Source organism: Bos mutus, chromosome 5 (assembly GCF_027580195.1).
Source record: "Bos mutus isolate GX-2022 chromosome 5, NWIPB_WYAK_1.1, whole genome shotgun sequence".
Classification (NCBI taxonomy): Eukaryota; Metazoa; Chordata; class Mammalia; order Artiodactyla; family Bovidae; genus Bos; species Bos mutus.
The window spans coordinates 31,776,639-31,796,239 of NC_091621.1; the positions used below are offsets into that span (position 1 = coordinate 31,776,639).

At 37.5% G+C, this 19,601-nt stretch overlaps 1 protein-coding gene across 3 annotated transcripts in view; it reads left to right on the top strand.

The window, feature by feature from the left end:
* Nucleotides 1–19,601, top strand: part of LRRK2 (leucine rich repeat kinase 2) — a 210,429-nt gene that overhangs the window by 45,689 nt on the left and 145,139 nt on the right. For all 3 annotated transcript variants that reach the window (XM_070370619.1, XM_070370618.1, XM_070370620.1), the window contains 3 exons: nt 4,802–4,914; nt 17,082–17,226; nt 17,360–17,499. In XM_070370619.1, coding sequence (XP_070226720.1) covers nt 4,802–4,914; nt 17,082–17,226; nt 17,360–17,499 — 398 coding nt within the window. The remainder of the gene's footprint in view (nt 1–4,801; nt 4,915–17,081; nt 17,227–17,359; nt 17,500–19,601) is intronic.

Consider the following 19,601-nt stretch of genomic DNA (forward strand, 5'->3'; position numbering starts at 1 on the left):
GATGAGTGGAGCATGGTGTTGAGGAGAGCAGTGCCTGGGGGTGAATGTGGAAGGGTGGGCAGAGGCTGAGAGGGAAGGGCCTTGAACAGAAGGCTGAGCAGTTTGTGCTTTATTTAATGCAAGTCAATTCAAAAATTTTATTAAAGGTGTTTGAAAGTTGCAGTGTCATAACTAAAGCTGCCACTTATAACAGCAGTAGTATGGTGTGGAGCATGATTTGCAGGGGGAGCCTCCTGCAAGGAGACTAGGCTGGAGGCTGTGATGGCCAGATGAGACGTAGTGGGAGCCCAGCCAAGAAAGCAGGAGAGGATGCATGTGGGAGGTGATTAGGAGGCACCTTTGATGTGATTTTCTGACTACTGAATATCAGGGATGTTATTATTTTGCTCTGTGAGAGTCCCAGTACTTTTGAAGTTCATTTTTTTGGTCCTTTTAAATGAAATCTTCCTAAACCTACCATTTTCTGTAGTCATATTGGTATTTATATTTCTGAGTATAAGAGTATAGAATTTTTCAAGGAAAGGGCTTTCTTTAGTCATGTCTTTTTTTTTTAAATCCCCTGGAAACTTGGACAAAAATTCAGTAAATTTTGAATTGAATCATGTCCCATTCAAATTGTCAAATAACTTTTGAGATATAATTTAACAGACATAATTTTGCTTGGATATTATTGAGAATTTAAAAAAATTTTATAGATTGTAAAAAAGCAAACAAAATCCTTTTGATTGTCCTTAAAGATGTCAACTTTATTCTTCTGAGAGTGGATTTGAGTTTTAAAGATAACCAAAAGACATTCAGAATTGTCTGTTAATAAAATAATACTCTTTTAGTTAAGAAGTAAGTTTTGAATATAGAATTTCTTTTATTGTTCTGAGATGATTTTGAAGTGACATTGATAGTAATAATTTAGATGTATGAAATTATTTATTTAAATGATAAATCATAGTTTTATAATGTTTTTAGGTATATTAAACAGGTGCCCTTGAAAATAATATTATAAATTCATGGTGATACTTTATATATGAAAATATATATTAATAGATATACCTTATAAGCATCCAGTTCCAGTTCAGTCACTCAGTCATGTCCAACTCTTTTGCAACCCCATGAATCGCAGCACGCCAGGCCTCCCTGTCCATCACCAACTCCCAGAGTTTACTGAAACTCATGTCCATCGAATCGGTGACGCCATCCAGCCATCTCAGCCTCTGTTGTCCCCTTCTCCTCCCACCCCCAATCCCTCCCCACATCAGGGTCTTTTCCAATGAGTCAACTCTTCGCATAAGGTGGCCAAAGTATTGGAGTTTCAGCTTTAGCATCAGTCCTTCCAAGGAACACCCAGGACTGATCTCCTTTAGGATGGACTGATTGGATCTCCTTGCAGTCCAAGGGACTCTTAAGAGTCTTCTCCAACACCACAGTTCAAAAGCATCAATTCTTCAGTGCTCAGCTTTCTTCACAGTCCAACTCTCACATCCATACATGACCACTGGAAAAACCATAGCCTTGACTAGATGGATCTTTGTTGGCAAAGTAATGTCTCTGCTTTTGAATATGCTATCTAGGTTGGTCACAACTTTCCTTCCAAGGAGTATGCGTCTTTTAATTTCATGGCTGCAATCACCATCTGCAGTGATTTTGGAGTCCCCCAAAATGAAGTCTGACACTGTTTCCCCGTCTATTTCCCATGAAGTAATGGGACCAGATGCCATGATCTTCGTTTTCTGAATGTTGAGCTTTAGGCCAACATTTTCACTCTCCTCTTTCACTTTCATCAAGAGGCTTTTGAGTTCCTCTTCACTTTCTGCCATAAGGGTGGTGTCATCTGCACATCTGAGGTTATTGATATTTCTCCTGGCAATCTTGATTCCAGCTTGTGCTTCTTCCAGCCCAGCGTTTCTCATGATGTACTCTGTATAGAGGTTAAATAAGCAGGGTGACAATATACAGCCTTGACGTACTCCTTTTCCTATTTGGAACCAGTCTATTGTTCCATGTCTAGTTCTAACTGTTGCTTCCTGACCTGCATATAGGTTTCTCAAGAGGCAGGTCAGGTGGTCTGGTATTCGCATCTCTTTCAGAATTTTCCACAGTTTATTATCATCCACACAGTCAAAGGCTTTGGCATAGTCAATCAACTATGCTTATAAGGTTTATTTCTGCTTTATTGACCTTATAAGCATATCAATATATAAATACATTTCTCTATTAGGTAAAGGCTTAATCATCTACTTCACTCTGTGATAACATACTGTATTACCATAGCATGCCACACAAATAACCGTATTCTATCATGCTGTAATTATGCCATACTATACCATCCTGTAGTTAGGGATTGGGAATATCCCCTGGAGGAGGACGTGGCAATCCACTTTAGTCTTCTTGCCTGGAGAATCTCATGGACAGAGGAGGTCGCACAGAGTCGGACGTGACTGAAACAACTGAGCATATACCATCCTATAGCATATGATTCAGTATGTCAGTGAGTAACTATAATATCAGTACCCCAGTAGTTTTAAGTTTGAATATAATTATGGTTTTGACATGTTAAGTTGAAGTAGGTACTTATAAGATGTTTAGATGTACATGTATACAATTATTAACTAAACCATATTCAAACTATTAATTGTAACAGATGTGCATTATAGCAAATTTGTGTAATTTAGTATCTAATTCAGGAGCACATATTGCATCTAGTATTATGTCACTTAAATTGCTTTCAATCTGGTACTGTTCACTTCCTCCTTTTTTATAACAATAACTTATTGAAGTGATTGAGCCTGTGCTTTAAAAGAATAATACTAAAGACCTACTTACTTTAATAAATATCATTTGACTTGTTCCTGCTTGTCTTGCAAAGTTCTTTAGGAAAGGACATATGCATATTGGGAAGTGTATAGAGGAAAGTGATTATGAATATAAAGCCAAACAGTAGGAGAAACTGTATTTGTTTACTTTTGCAGAGGAGATAATTCAAGAGGTTGTAAAAATATTAAAGCCCATTCATTTATATTTAGTTAATAACAAATGTGTAAGGTATTATTCAAAGTACTTCATATGAAATTTTAAAATTCTCATAGCAACCCATCAGTCAGATTCTACCCGCTCCTCCCCCCACCCCGCCCCCATTTTACCAATGACGAAACTGAGACATAAGATACAAAGATTTTAAGGTCACAGCTTATATAATGGAAGGTTTTCACCCGAGGCAGCCTGAGTTAGGAGCTTTCCAGGTGGTGGTAGTGTAAAGAACCCGCCTGCCAATGCAGGAGACTTAAGAGACGTGGGTTCAATCCCTGGGTCGGGAAGATCTTGAGGAGGGCATGGCAACACATTCCATTATTCTTGCCTTGAGAGTCCCATGGACAGTGGAGCCTGGGAGACTACAGTCCTTGGGGGTCACAGAGAGTCAGACATGACTGAAGCAACTTAGCACCGGCACCAGCCTGAATCAGAATGGGTGCTTTCTAAAGACACATTTGTGCAAGTGGCTATTGAACAGGTGTTATACCTAAAGAGCTGTGCTTGGAACTCTTGGTAATCTGGAGATGATTAGGTTATGGATCCCCTCTTCAAAAAGTTTGCAGTTCAAACAGTTTAAAGGACTATTATTTAGTAAGGAAATTATATCGATTCTGGGTAGTAGAACCTCAAGTGATATGGCAAAGACCAGAGATGAAATTTTGGGAGTGTTCATTTGGTCTTAATGTAAGAAAGACAGTTAGTAAGATTCCTTACATTTAGCATGAAGCTTTTACATTTCAACAGGACTGCTCTTAATGGTTACATCTCCTTGTGATATAATAGGCAGCTTTAGAAATTAATGTGGTCTTGGTTACTGAAAATGAGACACTAAGAGTTTAAGTGGCTTGTCCAAGGTCATACAGCTGTAGTAAATGTCAGGACCTATTTGAATAAATTTTAAAATGAGCACTGAATGTTCCAGGAGGGTGAAAATCATGCCTGTCAAATTCATTGTGGTATTCTCAGCATGCGGCAAAATCCTTTGCATGTATTGTTGGCATTTAAATTTTTGTTAAGTAAATGAAAACTTATATGCAGCCACCTTATTACTTTTATTACTACAAATTACTGAAGTGAAAGATTATAAGGTATTGCTTATTAATAATTATTTTTATAGTCATAGATTTTAGAAACATTGTTCACAATTATTTTATTTACATGTTCTATTATTTGTTCTGTATATGTTCAATATTTTTTGACTTCCTGTTTTTCAACCATTTTGGGATAGTTCAGCTACAATGTAGCTTAATAAAGTATGTTTTAAGTTACTTAATACTTTTATACAGCCTTAGAGGACTTTTGATAAAACTACATGTTCTTTACCATCATAATGCTGAATTTTCCACTGTTATTCCTGCTACTCTCTTATGTCTACCTTTCATATCTGACATTTTTATGTTAGAGTCCAAATAACTTTGAACTTTTTTTCAAATTGTCCACCACTGCATAAAAATCTAGCTTCTTGTAGTAAGTACAGACTATTTGTTAATACACAAAAAAGAGATTGTTGGTTCCATAAAATTGCTCCACCATAGTAACTTCTTGCTACTTTAAGTTCAGTAAACATCCACATACAGTGTATTTATTTTATATTCAGTGATGAACAATTTTTAGAAATTTCTTAAACTTTAGAGTTATTTCTTTGATAAAGAACCATGTATTAGAAAAATGTACAACATATGTATTGTTGGGTTAATTATAATCATTCCTAATAAATGACATTCTATTCAGCCTAAATCTTTTATGAGAAAATGATGTGTATTTATTTTGCATTTAGGCATCCCGGAAGAATACAGGGAAGATACTGAATATCAGCATAAGCTAAATATGATTGAAAAGCAGTGTTTCAGGAATGATATTCACAAATTGGTCCTGGCAGCTTTGAACAGGGTATGTATAATATAAGATTCTGCCTTTATACTCTTAAGTAGAATATGAAATTTGGGGATGTATGGGGGCTTTTATTAGCTTAAGCTTCCCATGTTCTGTTTACTATGATAGTAAGAAGTTATCTGTTTAGAAACATAAGATGATAGTAGGGATATAAGAGGGTGAAGAGATGTACCATTCCAGCTAAGAGAAGTGCACTGTCAGTTACAGATTTTAACAGGCTCTTTTGATAAATCCATTTGAGTCAATTCAGTCAGAGAGAGAACTCTGGATGTTCACCTTAACCGCATAGTGATGTCAGGAGCCATGGCTGCTGTTTTCTCTTTCTGTCCTCCTGGTCTTTCTTTTCTGGTCCCATGCTGAAAGATTCGGTCCATGAAGACACACAGGGAGCAACATTGAAGTTTTTTTTTTTTTTTCATTCCCTGTGCTTTTTTATATTGTACTCCTTAGAGAAAACCTATGAAATAGCTCAGTTTTCATTGTTTCTTCCTAGTATTAGGCATTTACAAACACTGGGTTTCCCTGCTGGCTCAGCAGTAAAGAATCTGCCTGTGATACAGGAGACGGAGGAGACACGCGTTTGATCCCTGGGTTGGGAAGATTCCCTGGAGAAGGAAATGGTAACCCACTTCAGTGTTCTTGCTGTGAAAATCCAGTGGACAGAGGAGCCTGGCGGGCTACAGTCTGTGGGGTTGCAAAGAGTTGGACACGACTTAGCAACTGAGCATGCACATAACTATGTACATTTGCAATGATGTACTATAATTAATAAATTAATAATCATACTAAGTCTGAAAAAAGAGAAGAGGAGAATTATGTTTATATTGTGCAGTGCAAAAGGTATTGATGGAATTAAGATGGTTTGCAAGTTTAACATAAGATGAATTGGTTCTTTATAAAAGATATAAAGGTAAAGATGTAAAGATTAGGTTAATGTTTTTATGAAAGGAAAAGGTAGTCAAAGTAATTAATGGACATAATTCCTTCTGATTTAGTGTACTTTGAAAAATTTCACAAATTAAATAGAAGAGCCTGCAGAGAGATCTTCAAACATTCATTTTAAACTGAACTTTATAATGTAATTATCTGATATATTTGAGTCATTTTTACTCAGACTTTAATATGATCCTTGAATATAGCTTTGGGTTGAATTTAATTCCAGAAATACTTGGTGAAAATAAGAATGTGGAAGGAACTGTGTTAGGTGCTGGGAAGACAGAAATGAATATGCTTTGTATCCTTCTGTAATGGATCTCATAATCTGGCTGGGGAAGTGACAGCCATGCATAAAACAGAAAACAACACGAAGTTGTTGGGTGTTAGCACTTATGAGCTGCACTAGTTTTATGAATAGTACTTAAGGTACGGTAAATTATGTCTGACTCTTGGGACCCCGTGGACTGTAGCCTACCGGGCTCCTCGGTCTTTGGGATTTGCCAGGTAGGAATACAGGAGTGGGTTGCCATTTCCTTCTCCAGGAATCTTCCCAACCCAGGGATTGAACCCAGGTCTCCTGCATTGCAGGCAGACTCTACCGACTGAGCCAACAGAGAAGCTCACTACTAGAGGAAAGAATAGTTAATTTTATTCGTGATGTGTGTTGGTGAAAAGCAAGTGGTACCAGAAAAGCCTTTTGGTAACTTTGATTCTGGTTATGTCATCTTTTCTAACATTATTGAATACAGGTGTGATAGAGTGGAAGGAGTTGCCAGTCAAGGGAGAAGTATTGTACTTACTGCCATCAGTACTGTGATGCCAAGAAAATCACCGTGTTCCTAAGTCTTACTTTCTTTTGCTATATAATCCCAGGAGAAGTGGTTGAGAACCTCCCTGTTGTTGTTTAGTCAGAGTTGTGTCTGACTCTTTGTGACCCTATGTATTATAGCCCACTAGACTACTCTCTCCTTGGGATTCTCCAGGCAAAGATACTGGAGTAGATTGCCACTTCCTTCTTCAGGGGATCTTCTTAACCCAGGGATCACACCAGGGTCTCCTGGATTGCAGGTGGATTCTTTACTGCTGTGAGTCACCAGGGAAACCCGAGAACCTCCCTCCCCCTTTCCTTATTTTCCATGCCACACCTGGGTAATGACACAGCATCTCACTAAATAGTGACTGCCATTTGTGGGCAAGGGATTAAGGTCATGGGGAAGCAGAAGTGGTACTGTTTTATTTTTAAAAATCTCCCCTGTGTAATTCCCCTAATTCTTTTCCATGGTTGAGAAAAAAAAAATGCTCTAAAAGATGAATGTATTTTTTCCTTTTTTTTTTAGTTCTAAAATCCCGTAATTGCATGTGTCACTCTGAGTAAATGTTACAAGGCATCAGAGATTTTGGATCCAAATACTGTTGATGCAGTAAAATGAATTGCCATTAAAAATAAGCCTTTTCTTAGATAGCAAACTTCCAAATAAGATAGAATTTGTGATTCAACTAAGATTTACAATGCAAAAATTATTAAAAGTATATATTAAAGTGAATCAATGTCTGGAGGTGTACATAAATCCAGTAACATTCAGACTGAAGTTAAATCTGTCTGAAATATTAACATTGCATTTATGCTTGATCCTTTTAGCTTTTTCTACACATGAAAACTTCAGTCATCTGTTCCAGAGAGATCTATTTACCCAGTATTGTCTCTGGAGAACACAGTAGAAAATAGAGCTCTCAGCATTTTGCTCACATCTGTGCTTTGTGTGCAGTGGTACTGCTGCTGTCTTAAGTCAGGAAACTTACAAAGTCAGACCAATCTTCTCATTAAACGTACACAAATCAAAGAGCTTGTGTGCCTCTCAAAAACCTTAAAGCAAAATGTACTCAGTTTAAATACTGAAGATACTATTTCAGTCGTGATTAATATATAGTGAAAGCAAGAGCTGATTTGTGAAAGCAACAGCAATAACAAAAACAAAGAGAAATTACATAGCACTTCCCTGGTGGCTCAGACGGTAAAGCGTCTGCCTACAATGCGGGATACCTGGGTTCAATCCCTGGGTCGGGAAGATCTCCTGGAGAAGGGAATGGCAACCCACTCCAGTATTCTTGGCCCCCCCCCACACCAAAAAAGGGGGCTTAAAGAAATATTGGACTTTCCTTGTGGCTCAGCTGGTAAAGAATCCGCCTGCAATGTAGGAGACCTGGGTTCGACCCCCGGGTTGGGAAGATCCCCTGGAGAAGGGAAAGGCTACCCACTCCAGTATTCTTGCCTGGAGAATTCCATGGACTATACAGTCAGTGGGGTCGCAAAGAGTCGAACACAACTGAGCGACTTTCATTTTCACTTTGGGCTTCCCTGGTGGCTCAGAGGGTAAAGCGTCTGCCTGCAATGCAGGAGACCCAGGTTTGATCCCTGGGTTGGGAAGATCCCTTGGAGAAAGAAATGGCAACCCACTCCAAGACCCTTGCCTGGAAAATCCCATGGACAGAGAGGAGCCTGGTGGGCTACAGTCCACGGGGTCACAAAGAGTCGGACACAACTGAGCGACGTCACTTTCACTTCTAAGGTAAATAAAAATTTATAGAACTACTCCAAAGAAGACTCTGAAACTGAACTGGGAGTACAAAGAAAGAGTTAAGCATAGGAAAATGTATACCTTCTGTTTTGATAAAATTACTAATTTTTTAAAAATGAAAATTTATCTACCTTTATGAATCCTTATAAAAATAACAATGATATTTTCTGGAACTAGGTAAGTTAATGTAAAAATTTGAGAAAATTAATTAGATAATTACATGAATAATCAAGGTCATTTGGAAAAAGAAGATAATATGGCCTAACTCTAGTATTAATAGATGATCAAATGTATTATAAAACTTTAGTGATTATACTGGTGTGACATTGGCACTAGCGATAGATCAGTATCACATAATGGTGATTTAGGAGATAGACTCAAATGCAAATGTTCAATTAGTGTATGGTTTCCCAACCACCGCAAGGAAAAATAGATGGCTCAGTAACTTGTACTGAATCAGCTAATTCTCTGGCCATCTGGAGAAAGCAAAGGAAGCTGCGTATTTACATTACTCGTTTAAAGAATCAAATCTCACGTGAATGAGATTTAAAAGTAAAAATGAATCTGGCATAGATTCTCAATCAGGGAAGAATACTGGAGTGGGTAGCCATTCCCTTCTCCAGGGAATTTTACCGACCCAGAGCTCAAACCTGGGTCTCCCACATTGCAGGCAGATTCTTTACTGTCTGAGCTGCCAAGGAAGCCCACAATCATTATTAAAGAAATGTAAATTAAAAACAAAACAAAGCAAAACAAAAACCTTGTTGGAGGAAATTTAATAATACTCATCTACATTAAAATGGACATGTTTTCTGACCAGCTATTCCACTCTAAGAATTTATAATATAGATATGCGTATACATGTGCAGAAAGTTTTTTAACAAGACTATTTATTGTGGCATTATTTGTAGTAAGAAGAATGTGGCAGCAGACTAAATGCTTACATGGTAATCATGAGTGTTGTTTGCCCCCGTCTGGTGATTCTGGGATTGTATTTATTGGTGCTTTTCTAGTTGGATTGAATCATGTAATGGTTTTGGCCAAAGAGTTGTAAGTAGAGGTTTCATTTGTGATTTCTGGACCAAGCATTTAATTGCTGGTGAGGCATCTTATAGAACACTTTCTCAGGCACTGTGACCTACGATATTTGAGATGGTGGTTGCTCAGTTAGCACAACTCCGAGAGCGGCTGTGCTGAGTAGAGGCTCCCTCCTGATCTATAACACATATGAGACATGAATACAAATTGAACCTTTTCTTTTTCCAGTTTATGTAATTTTGAAGTTGTTACTACAGGTTAATTTAGTCTGTCCTGACAATACAATCCTTATCAATAGATCCTAAGAAAATAAATTAGATAGTATTTTGAAACTGTGTAGCTCTATGTAGGAATTAAAAACAGCTTGGTGAGATTCCTAATGTGTTGCCAAGGAATTATGTACAGTTTTCCATGAATATGACAAATATATTGCCCAGGTAGTCATTTTTTTCCTTCACATATATTAGCACATCATGTACATTAGCACATACCAAAAGTATGGTGAAACTAGTATATTTTCACTTCTTTATATCTTCTCTCTTCCCTGTATCACTCAGTTAAAGCAGATTATATGGTCTTTAGTTTTATATCTTTAAGTGTATAACGTATTCTAATGTGTATGGCCCCTGGAATCAGGATATCTGTATTTGAATCTGGCTTCACCATCTACAGACTAATGTATTCTGAACAAGTTTTTTAAAGCCTCCGTTACAGTATCTATAATATGGAGATAATAAATGGCTTTTCACTTAGGGTTATTATGAAGAATTTTATTATATAATTCATGCCATGTACTCTATGCAATGCCTGGTACATGGTGTACAGTCAGTAAATGTTAGTTAATATTATTACTATTAGATTCAAAACTATCTTTTGACTTGTGGCTATAAAAGATGAGAAGATTGAAGTATTCACACCATCTTCCTATTTTTACCTATTTTCTAACCAACTTTTGTTAAATACATTAATTCTACATTGACAAGTTTGAAAATATTTATATTCAATTCTGTAACCATACTTAATAAGTTGTTTTCGTCTTCTTCCTACAGTCATGTGGACAGTGTTCACTGCAAGCTCTTTTGCTACAGTTCTTCCATTTATTTTTTAGTTGTCTGTTTCTTTTAAAAAAAGATTAATTTCCTGAACATTTTGTGTTGTCTGTATATTTGGACTCTTGAAAAAACAGTTTGGTTGATTGCAAAGTATTGGGGTTTTGTTTTCTTTTCTTTGAAAGCCTTTTAGGCTTTTCACTGTTTTGTAGTACAGAATGTTTTAGTGGAACAGTCTGAGACCAATTTAATTCTTTTCTCATTTTTAAATGGTTTGGTATTTTTATCTGGATGCCCAAAGGATTCATTTTCTTAGAATCTACTTTATTAGGATATATCTCAGTGTTAGTCCTGGATAATGGTATCTTCTTTTTAGCCGTACATTAATTTTTTTTCTGGAAAGTTTTTCTGAGTTGCAGTTTGATTTGGCTGGCAGTTAGGAAAGAGACCGGTGTGGGCATTTTCTCCTTGAGTTGGCTAGCTGACTCACTAGAGAAAATATTTTGATTGTTTTTGTAGTCTTTGAAAAAACTTGAGAAATTGTGAAGCATAGTTAACAGGATGTTTCTAATTAATATTTGTAGATATCCAACATTGGTACTTTCAAAAATTTCATGTGGACACTTGCTAGTAAATTAATTTCAATCCCCATTTGAATAACAGTGTTATGAATCACTATTTTCAAGATAGAACATTCAGTAAGTGAAAGCCCATTATAGGCTTGTAAATATCATATATACATATATACATAATGATATTTACTTTTCAAATTTATGAAACTGTCAAAATCAGATATCACTATTTAAAATCATCAAATACTTTATTTGAACTCCATCACATGTAATAATGTGATACTCTGCATTCTCTTTCTACATAGACAAATCATGGGTTTCCTGTTGCTAGTAATCAGGTGCATCATCAAACTGCACCTGAAATAGAGATTAGGGAAGCTCAAGATAGCAGAACCAATAGTTGAGTAGAAACTTGTTAGAGGTGATGGTATTAAGGACAAGAACAGCTACTTTATAAATATAAGTGAAAGTGAAAGTGTTAGTCGCTCAGTTGTGTCTGACTCTTTGCAACCTCATGGACTGTAGCCCACCAAGCTCCTGTCTCCGTGGGATTTCCTAGACAAGAATTCTAGAGTAGGTTGCCATTTCCTTCTCCAGGGGATCTTCCCAACCCTGGGGTGGAACCTGGGTCTCTCACACTACAGGCTGATTCTTTACTGTCTGAGCCATCAGGTACCAATTTGACTTAATTTTAGCATAAAAATAAGCCTATGGGTGCATTTTGAGGTTAAGAGCAGGGTCAGCTACGTAACCCGGTACAAGATGAAAATGCAGGACCCTGTGTTTAAAATTATTAAGAATTTCAAGGTGGTGGCTGCAGAGTTTTAAACCAGGTCTGGGCCCTTCTGAACACAGGGACCTGTGCTACTGCACATGTGTGTACTCCTCAAGCTGGCCTCCCTAGGACGCAGAAATGGTGGTACTGTTAATTAAAACAGAAAGTTCAAAATGGCAATTTGAGTTGTCTTTTTTTTTCTTAGAGAAGATAATAAACTTTTAACTTTGAACATCTAAGTTCAAGATACTAGTGTCAAACAAAAAGAAATATGGACTTAGAACTTAAGAGAGTTTCAGTTCAGTTCAGTCGCTCAGTTGTGTCTGATTCTTTGCGAGCCCATGAATCGCAGCACGCCAGGCCTCCCTGTCCATCACCAGCTCCCTGAGTTCACTCAAACTCATGTCCATCGAGACAGTGATGCCATCCAGCCATCTCATCTTCTGTCGTCCCCTTCTCCTCCTGCCCCCAATCCTTTGAGTTATCTGCTCAAAGGTTTCTGTGTCTCAATTTTTTTTCACCAATAACACAGGGATAATAATTGTGTGTCTGCATCATAGGGTGAGTGTGAGGATTAAATGAGTTAATACTTAACTCATTTAAGTGCTTATATGCCAGACATTCTTTTAAGCACTTAAATGAGTTAAGTACTTTTAAGCACTTAAATGAGTTAATACTTAACTCATTTAAGTGCTTAAAAGATTGTCTGGCACATAGCAAATGCTCCTTAGGTTTTGGTTATCCTTGTGGTTGTCGCTATTGTTGTTATGGTGGCTTGAAGCCATGATGGTATATGAATTCCATCCGTGAATAGGAGAGTTTTAAGTAAAGTTCTTTGGACAAAGTTTGGAGTTGAAAGAAGTGATTGTAAATGAGATAGATAGTTTTAAAGTTTGAGAATAATTAGGGAGATTACTGTGTCATGGAAATCAAGGGAGGAAAGAGCAGCAATTCGGTTGTTAAAGAACTCTTTTCTTTGAATGGTTTTAATTTGGAGTGGTTAGGACAGAAGCCTGATTATGTGAAATTAAGAGGTGGGAAGAATGTAGAGGAAGTGGGTGTAGACGTGTCTATTAATAAGTTTAGAAATGAAAGAGGAGTGGTAGCTTGATAGAATGAAAGATCAATTTAGGGATGTTCTCTCCCAGTGAGAAGTCTGTCACTTCTGAGAAGAGTGTTCTTTCATTCCGAGGCCTGAACTATGCCGTCACTCAGTGTTCACTGCATGGGTGATGATTTATCTCATTTCACTCTCATAACAACACTGCATTATTAGAATCATTTTTTTGCGGTGAGGAAACCTGGGCAAACACTGAGCCATCCCTCCAGCTTCACTTTGTACCACTTTGAATTTCTTTATGTTCTTGAATAATACCTTCTGACTAAATACCACTTCTCAGTAAATGTTATTTCATTCATTTTTAATGGCCCAGAGATTCATGGAACTCTAAGTGATGAGACAATTTAAACCCAGATTTAATTGGCTCCCAGCTGATATACTTTCAAGGAATTGGTAAGATGGAAATAATGGTGGGGAAAATTGCCAAGGGAGACAAGGATGTGAGTGTCTTGTTGAAATGATAGATGAAATGATATCTGAGCTGAGCAGTTCAGTGTTGGAGGAGGACAATACAAGATGAGAAAATAATGCTTCTGTCCATAACCTATATAAAGAAAGATGCAAATAAAAAACACATGAGAGGTAGTGGGGGACTAGATTGGGAAATGAATGAAAATCTGTTCAGTGACAATAGGGGGAAGTGAAACAGGTTGGAAGGCAGTAGGTTTTTGTTGAAGAGACTACGTTAGAATTTGAGGTCTGACTGGAAGCTATTTCAGCTCTATAGTGAAGGTGTTATTTAGTGGCTAAGTGGTTTCTGACTCTTTTTGACCCAGTGGACAGAAGAGTTCTCTGTCCTTCACTATCCCCCAAAGTTTGCTCAAACTCATGTCCATTGAGTCAGTAATGCTATACAACCATCACATCCTGTCACCCCCTTCTCCTCCTGCTGTCTATCTTTCCTAGTATCAGGGTCTTTTCCAGTGAGTTAGTTCTTCACATCAGGTGGCCAAAGGATTGGAGCTTCAGCTTCAGCATCTATCCTTCTAATGAATATTCAGGGTTGATTTCCTCTGGGAATTGACTGGTTTGGTCTCCTTGCTGTCCAAGGGACTCTCAAGAATCTTCTCCAGCTCCACAGTTAGAAAGCACTCAGTTCTACAGCACTCAGCCTTCTTTATGTTCCAAGTCTCACATCCATACCAGACTACTGGCAAAACTATAGCTTTGACTATATGGACCTTTGTCAGGGATGTGATGTCTCTGCTTTTTAATAAACTGAAGAGGTTTGTCATAGGTTTCCTTCCAAGGAGCAAGTGTCTTTTAGTTTCATGGCTGCAGTCATAGTCCACAGTGATTTTGGATCCAAGAAAATAAAATCTATCTCTGCTTCCACTTTTTCTTTTTCTATTTGCCATGAAGTAATAGGACCAGCATCAGTCCTTCCAATGAACACCCAGGACTGGTTGGACCTCCTTGCAGTCCAAGGGACTCTCAAGAGTCTTCTCCAACACCACAGTTCAAAAGCATCAATTCTTTGGCACTCAGCTTTCTTCACAGTCCAACTCTCACATCCATACATGACCACTGGAAAAACCATAGCTTTGACTAGATGGACCTTTGTTGGCAAAGTAATGTCTCTGCTTTTGAATATGCCATCTAGGTTATAACTTTCATAACTTTCCTTCAAAGGAGTAAGTGTCTTTTAATTTCATGGCTGCAATCACCATCTGCAGTGATTTTGTAGCCCCCAAAAATAAAGTCTGACACCGTTTCCCCATCTATTTCCCATGAGAGTCAGACTGTGAAGAAAGCTGAGCACCAAAGAATTGGTGCTTTTGAACTGTAGTGTTGGAGAAGATTCTTGAGAGTTCCTTGGACTGCAAGGAGGTCCGACCAGTCCATCCTAAAGGAGAGCAGTCCTAGGTGTTCATTGGAAGGACTGATGCTAAAGCTGAAACTCAATACTTTGGCCACCTCATGCGAAGAGTTGACTCATTGGAAAAGACCCTGATCCTGGGAGGGATTGGGGGTGGGAGGAGAAGGGGACAGCAGAGGATGAGATGGCTGGATGGCATCACCGACTTGATGGACATGAGTTTGAGTGAACTCCGGGAGTTGGTGATGGACAGGGAGGCCTGGCGTGCTGTGATTCATGGGGTTGCAAAGAGTTGGACACGACTGAGTGACTGAACTGAACTGAACTGAATGGGACTAGATGCCATGATCTTAATTTTTTGAATGTTGAGTTTCAAGCCACCTTTTTTACTCTCCTATTTTACCCTCATCAAGAGGCTCTTGAGTTCCTCTTCACTTTCTGCCATTAGAGTGGTATCATCTGCGTATCTGAGGCTGCTGATATTTCTGCTGACAATCTTGATTCCAGCTTGGGATTCATCCAGCCTGACATTTCACATAATGTACTGTGCATAGAAGTTAAATAAACAGAGTGACAATATACAGCCTTGTCTTACTCTTTTCCCAATTTTGAACAAGTCAGTTGTTCCATGTCCAGTTCCAGCTGTTTACTGCTTGACCCATGTATAGATTTCTCAGGAGACAGGTAAGGTGGTCTGGTATTTCCATCTCTTTAAGAATTTTCCACAATTTTTTGTGATCCACACAGTCAAAGGCTTTAGCATAGTCAGTGAAGATGAAGTAGGTGTTTTTCTGGAATTCTCTTGCTTTTACCAGGATCCTGCAAATGTTGGCAATTTGATCTCTGGTTCCTCTGTCTCTTTGAAGCTTGTACATCTGGAAGTTCTTGGTTCACATACTGCCTAAACCTAGCTTGAAGGATTTTGAGCATAACCTTGCTAGCATATGAAATGAGTGCAATTGTACAGTAGTTTAAACATTCTTTGGCATTGCCCTTCATTGGGATTGGAATGAAAACTGAACTTTTCCAGTCCCCTGGCCACTGATGAGTTTTCCAAATTTGCTGACATATTGAGTTTAGCATTTTAAAAGCATCATCTTTTAGGATTTTGAATCTCTCAGCTGGAATTCCATTACTTCCACTAGCTTTGCTTGTAGTAATGCTTCCTAAGGCCCACTTGACTTCACACTTCAGGATGTCTGGCTCTAGGTGAGTGACTACCTAGAACATCATGAAGAGCACCATGGAAAAGCAGAGTGTAAGAGTTAGGTAAACATCACAGACATTGAAAGAGGGGAGGTGTGATTGTGATTGTCACATGATTGGAAAGTGTGTTGTTGATTGTTTTCTTCTTAGTCAATGAGAAGGATGGCCTCGGAAAAGTAGTGGCTTCTATTAGAATACCTGTCAAATAATATCAAATTCTGGAAGAATTGAATTTAAAAGGTTGGAAGAGATTAAGATTCTTGACTTTTAAGGCAGGAACATTTATGTTAAAGTACTAGTCCTGACTGTGTTGTGCTTTGTTGCTCAGTCGTGTCCGACTCTTTGTGACCCCATGGACTGTAGCCCATCAAGCTCCTCTGTCCATGGGGATTCTCCAGGCAATAATACTGGAGTGGATTGCCATGCCCTCCTCCAGGGGATCTTCCTGACCCAGGGATTGAACCCAGGTTTCCTGCATTGCAGGCAGATTCTTTACAGTTTGAGCCACCAGGGAAGTTCCAGTCCTGACAATTGTTAGCTATGTGACTTGAGCTCCTTTTCCTGCATCATTAAAGTTGGTGAGCCTATTGTATGAAACTTGATGGGGAATAAATGAGGTATAGCATGTAAACATATAAAGAGTAAATTCTCAGTATTTTCTATGATTTGGGATAGCATTGCATTTTTATGTTTAAGAGTTTAGGTGATGACAGTAAATGTCTTTGACTTGGTATCTTCTCAGCAGTGTACAGTCTACATTTAATAAACTCATCTTTTAATAGGAATCATATTAGTATATATTTAATAAGGATGCTCTGAAAAGAAAAGCATGTGAAATTATTTAGTACAGTGCCTGGTGAAGAAGAGGTACTTAATAAGTGCAAAAATGTTAGCTCTTATTCTTAATAATAAATAAAAGTAATTCATGATACAAGGCAGAATCAAGAATGGTAATTTTATCTGGACTCCTTAGTTTATGTTTCATCAGTCTATAAGCTGGCTTTAACTAAGGTAAGTGTTAGAATTCATTTTTTAACACAGCAAAGTTTCTTAATTATCCTTTTGACTTTTAGTTCATTGGAAATCCTGGGATTCAGAAGTGTGGATTAAAAGTAATATCATCTATAATACATTTTCCTGATGCATTAGAGGTATTATCCCTGGAAGGTGCTATTGATTCAGTGCTTCATACACTGCAGATGTATCCAGATGACCAAGGTTGGTACAACTGAAGTCAGGATTTAGATTTTTATAGGCCTTTAGCTATTAGTTGAACATATTTAAATTTTTTCTTTAGTTTTGAGATTTAAAACAGTACATTTTCTTTTTTTTTTTTCTTTTATTTTTCTAGAAATTCAGTGTCTGGGTTTAAGTCTTATAGGATGTTTGATTACAAAGAAGAATTTATGCATGGGAACTGGGAATCTGCTGGCAAAAATTCTGATTTCCACCCTACAACGATTTAAGGATATTGGTGAAGTACAGATAAAAGTATGTGCATTATCTTGAAGGGAATCAAGATCTTGTACAGATTTCTCTTTCAGAGCAGCTGGTGTAACTCCTGCTTAGCATTAATGAGTATTTTCTAGTTAATTGAAAGCCGTTTATCATTTCATAGTATTTTTATTATAGTAGATGAAGAGAACTGGGTTGAATTTCAAAATATCGTATGTTTCATTAATAAATCTCTCAAATTAGTACGTTTGTCTTTTCTGTGAAAAAGGAGAGCATATGCTAAAGAAATTTCAGCTAGCTGAGCTTTATTTTCTTTGTTGTCGTTCAGTTACTCAGTCATGTCCAAATCTTTGTGACCCCATGGACTTGGGCTGAAGCACACCAGGCTTCCCAGTCCCTCACTATTTGTTGGAGTTTGCCCAAACTCAGGCCCATTGAGTCAGTGATGCCATCCAACCATCTCATCTTCTGTCACCCCCTCTCCTCCTGCCCTCAATCTTTCCCACCATCAGGGTCTTTTCCAGTGAGTCAGCTCTTTGCATCAGGTGGTCAAAGTACTGGAGCTTCAGCTTCAGCATCAGTCCTTCCAATGAATATTCAGGGTTGATTTCCTTTAGGATTGACTGGTTTGATCCCCTTCCTGTCCAAGGTACTTTTATTTGCTTAGATTTTAGGTAAATAAAAATTACAATTATTATGAAGTTTGTCATTCCCTTTGTTTTATTTGAGCTGCTTGCTTAGTAATTTTTCCCCTTAATTTTGTTCTTGCAGTGAAACAATATTTTAAATGTTCTTCATTAAGCAAAATTTAAAATGCAGTCTATATTAGCTGTCTATGAGGAATCCAAGATATTGGTTTAGGATTAATTCAGGGAAGATGAAGTAAATTGTTTCAGAGTACTTTTATTTTAGTGTTAACAAAACAAGTTTTTTTTTTTTTTTTTTTTTTTTTTAAGAATTTCTACCTTGGTTGTAGTGTTTTTGGTAATGAAGTTTACAACTTTCATAAACCATACTCAGCAAATATTTTCAAAAATGACAGCATTGGCCAGGAGTGAAAATGTCTAAGCTCTGATCTTTGCACAAATATTATTAGTAAATGGGAAAATGCATTTAAGATTTTAAATTATAAAGTGCTGAACATACAGCATTCTTAGATTAGAACCAACAATGGGCTTTATATATCTGCTTTCTGTAATGTTCCTGAAGCTAGGTTGACTAAAGCCAAGACAGAATTGATTATAAGTAATCTGAGGTAAATTATTTTGTGCGGGTACGAAGCTCTCACTCAGTATTTATTCATCTAGGTATAAATTTTAAGATTTTTATGTAGAGATTGTAAGCTGTTAACCAGTGGGCTAAATTTTGCCTGCCAACATACTTTATTTGACCAGTTCAGTGCTTGTAAGTTTTTGAGTTTGAATTGTATGCCTTCTCTGTATGTGTATTGTCTGCTTTGCCGCTGCATTCGTTTGCAGGGACTTCTGCTCTAGAGGTGGGTGGACCACATGCCCCTCAGACTGCTTCTCTTGTCAAATGTTAGGAAGCATTTATAGAAACTTAGCGTCTTAAAAGCTCAAAATAATAATTTTTAACATTTAGATGATCTCATTAATATATTTTGGAAAGATAAACATTTTAAAAGTAAAACTGATCTTTGGTGATTGTACCCAAGGTATATAATAGGCAAGTCTGAAGTTCATTCTTTCTTTAAAACATCACATAAATAGAGCGTAGACAACTTTTTGAGTGGTTCTAAAAAGTAATGGTGTGTCTGATCAGTTCCTTATAAATGATTTGCTAAAAGGATGTAAACCTTAGAGTGTTTTTAGAGCTTTTCTAAAATGTTCTCAAGATGAACACAGTCTAGGAGCTCACATTTGTCTGAGATTAAAATTTCAGAAGATAGCACAAAACATTGTTGGGAGAATTGCTAGGCTCTCTATAGAACCTGATCCGCAGTCTTGTATTAAAGAACTCAAGTCACTGATTTATTTGGGTTTGTGGCACTGCTGACTCTGCTGTCTAATCCTGATTAATATCTAACTTCCAATCTGTAGGTATGGCTTTAGGCAAGGAATCTTTAAAAGCCAAATTTTGGTAAATTAGGTGTTTTAGGTTTTTTTCCTGTTTGGCTA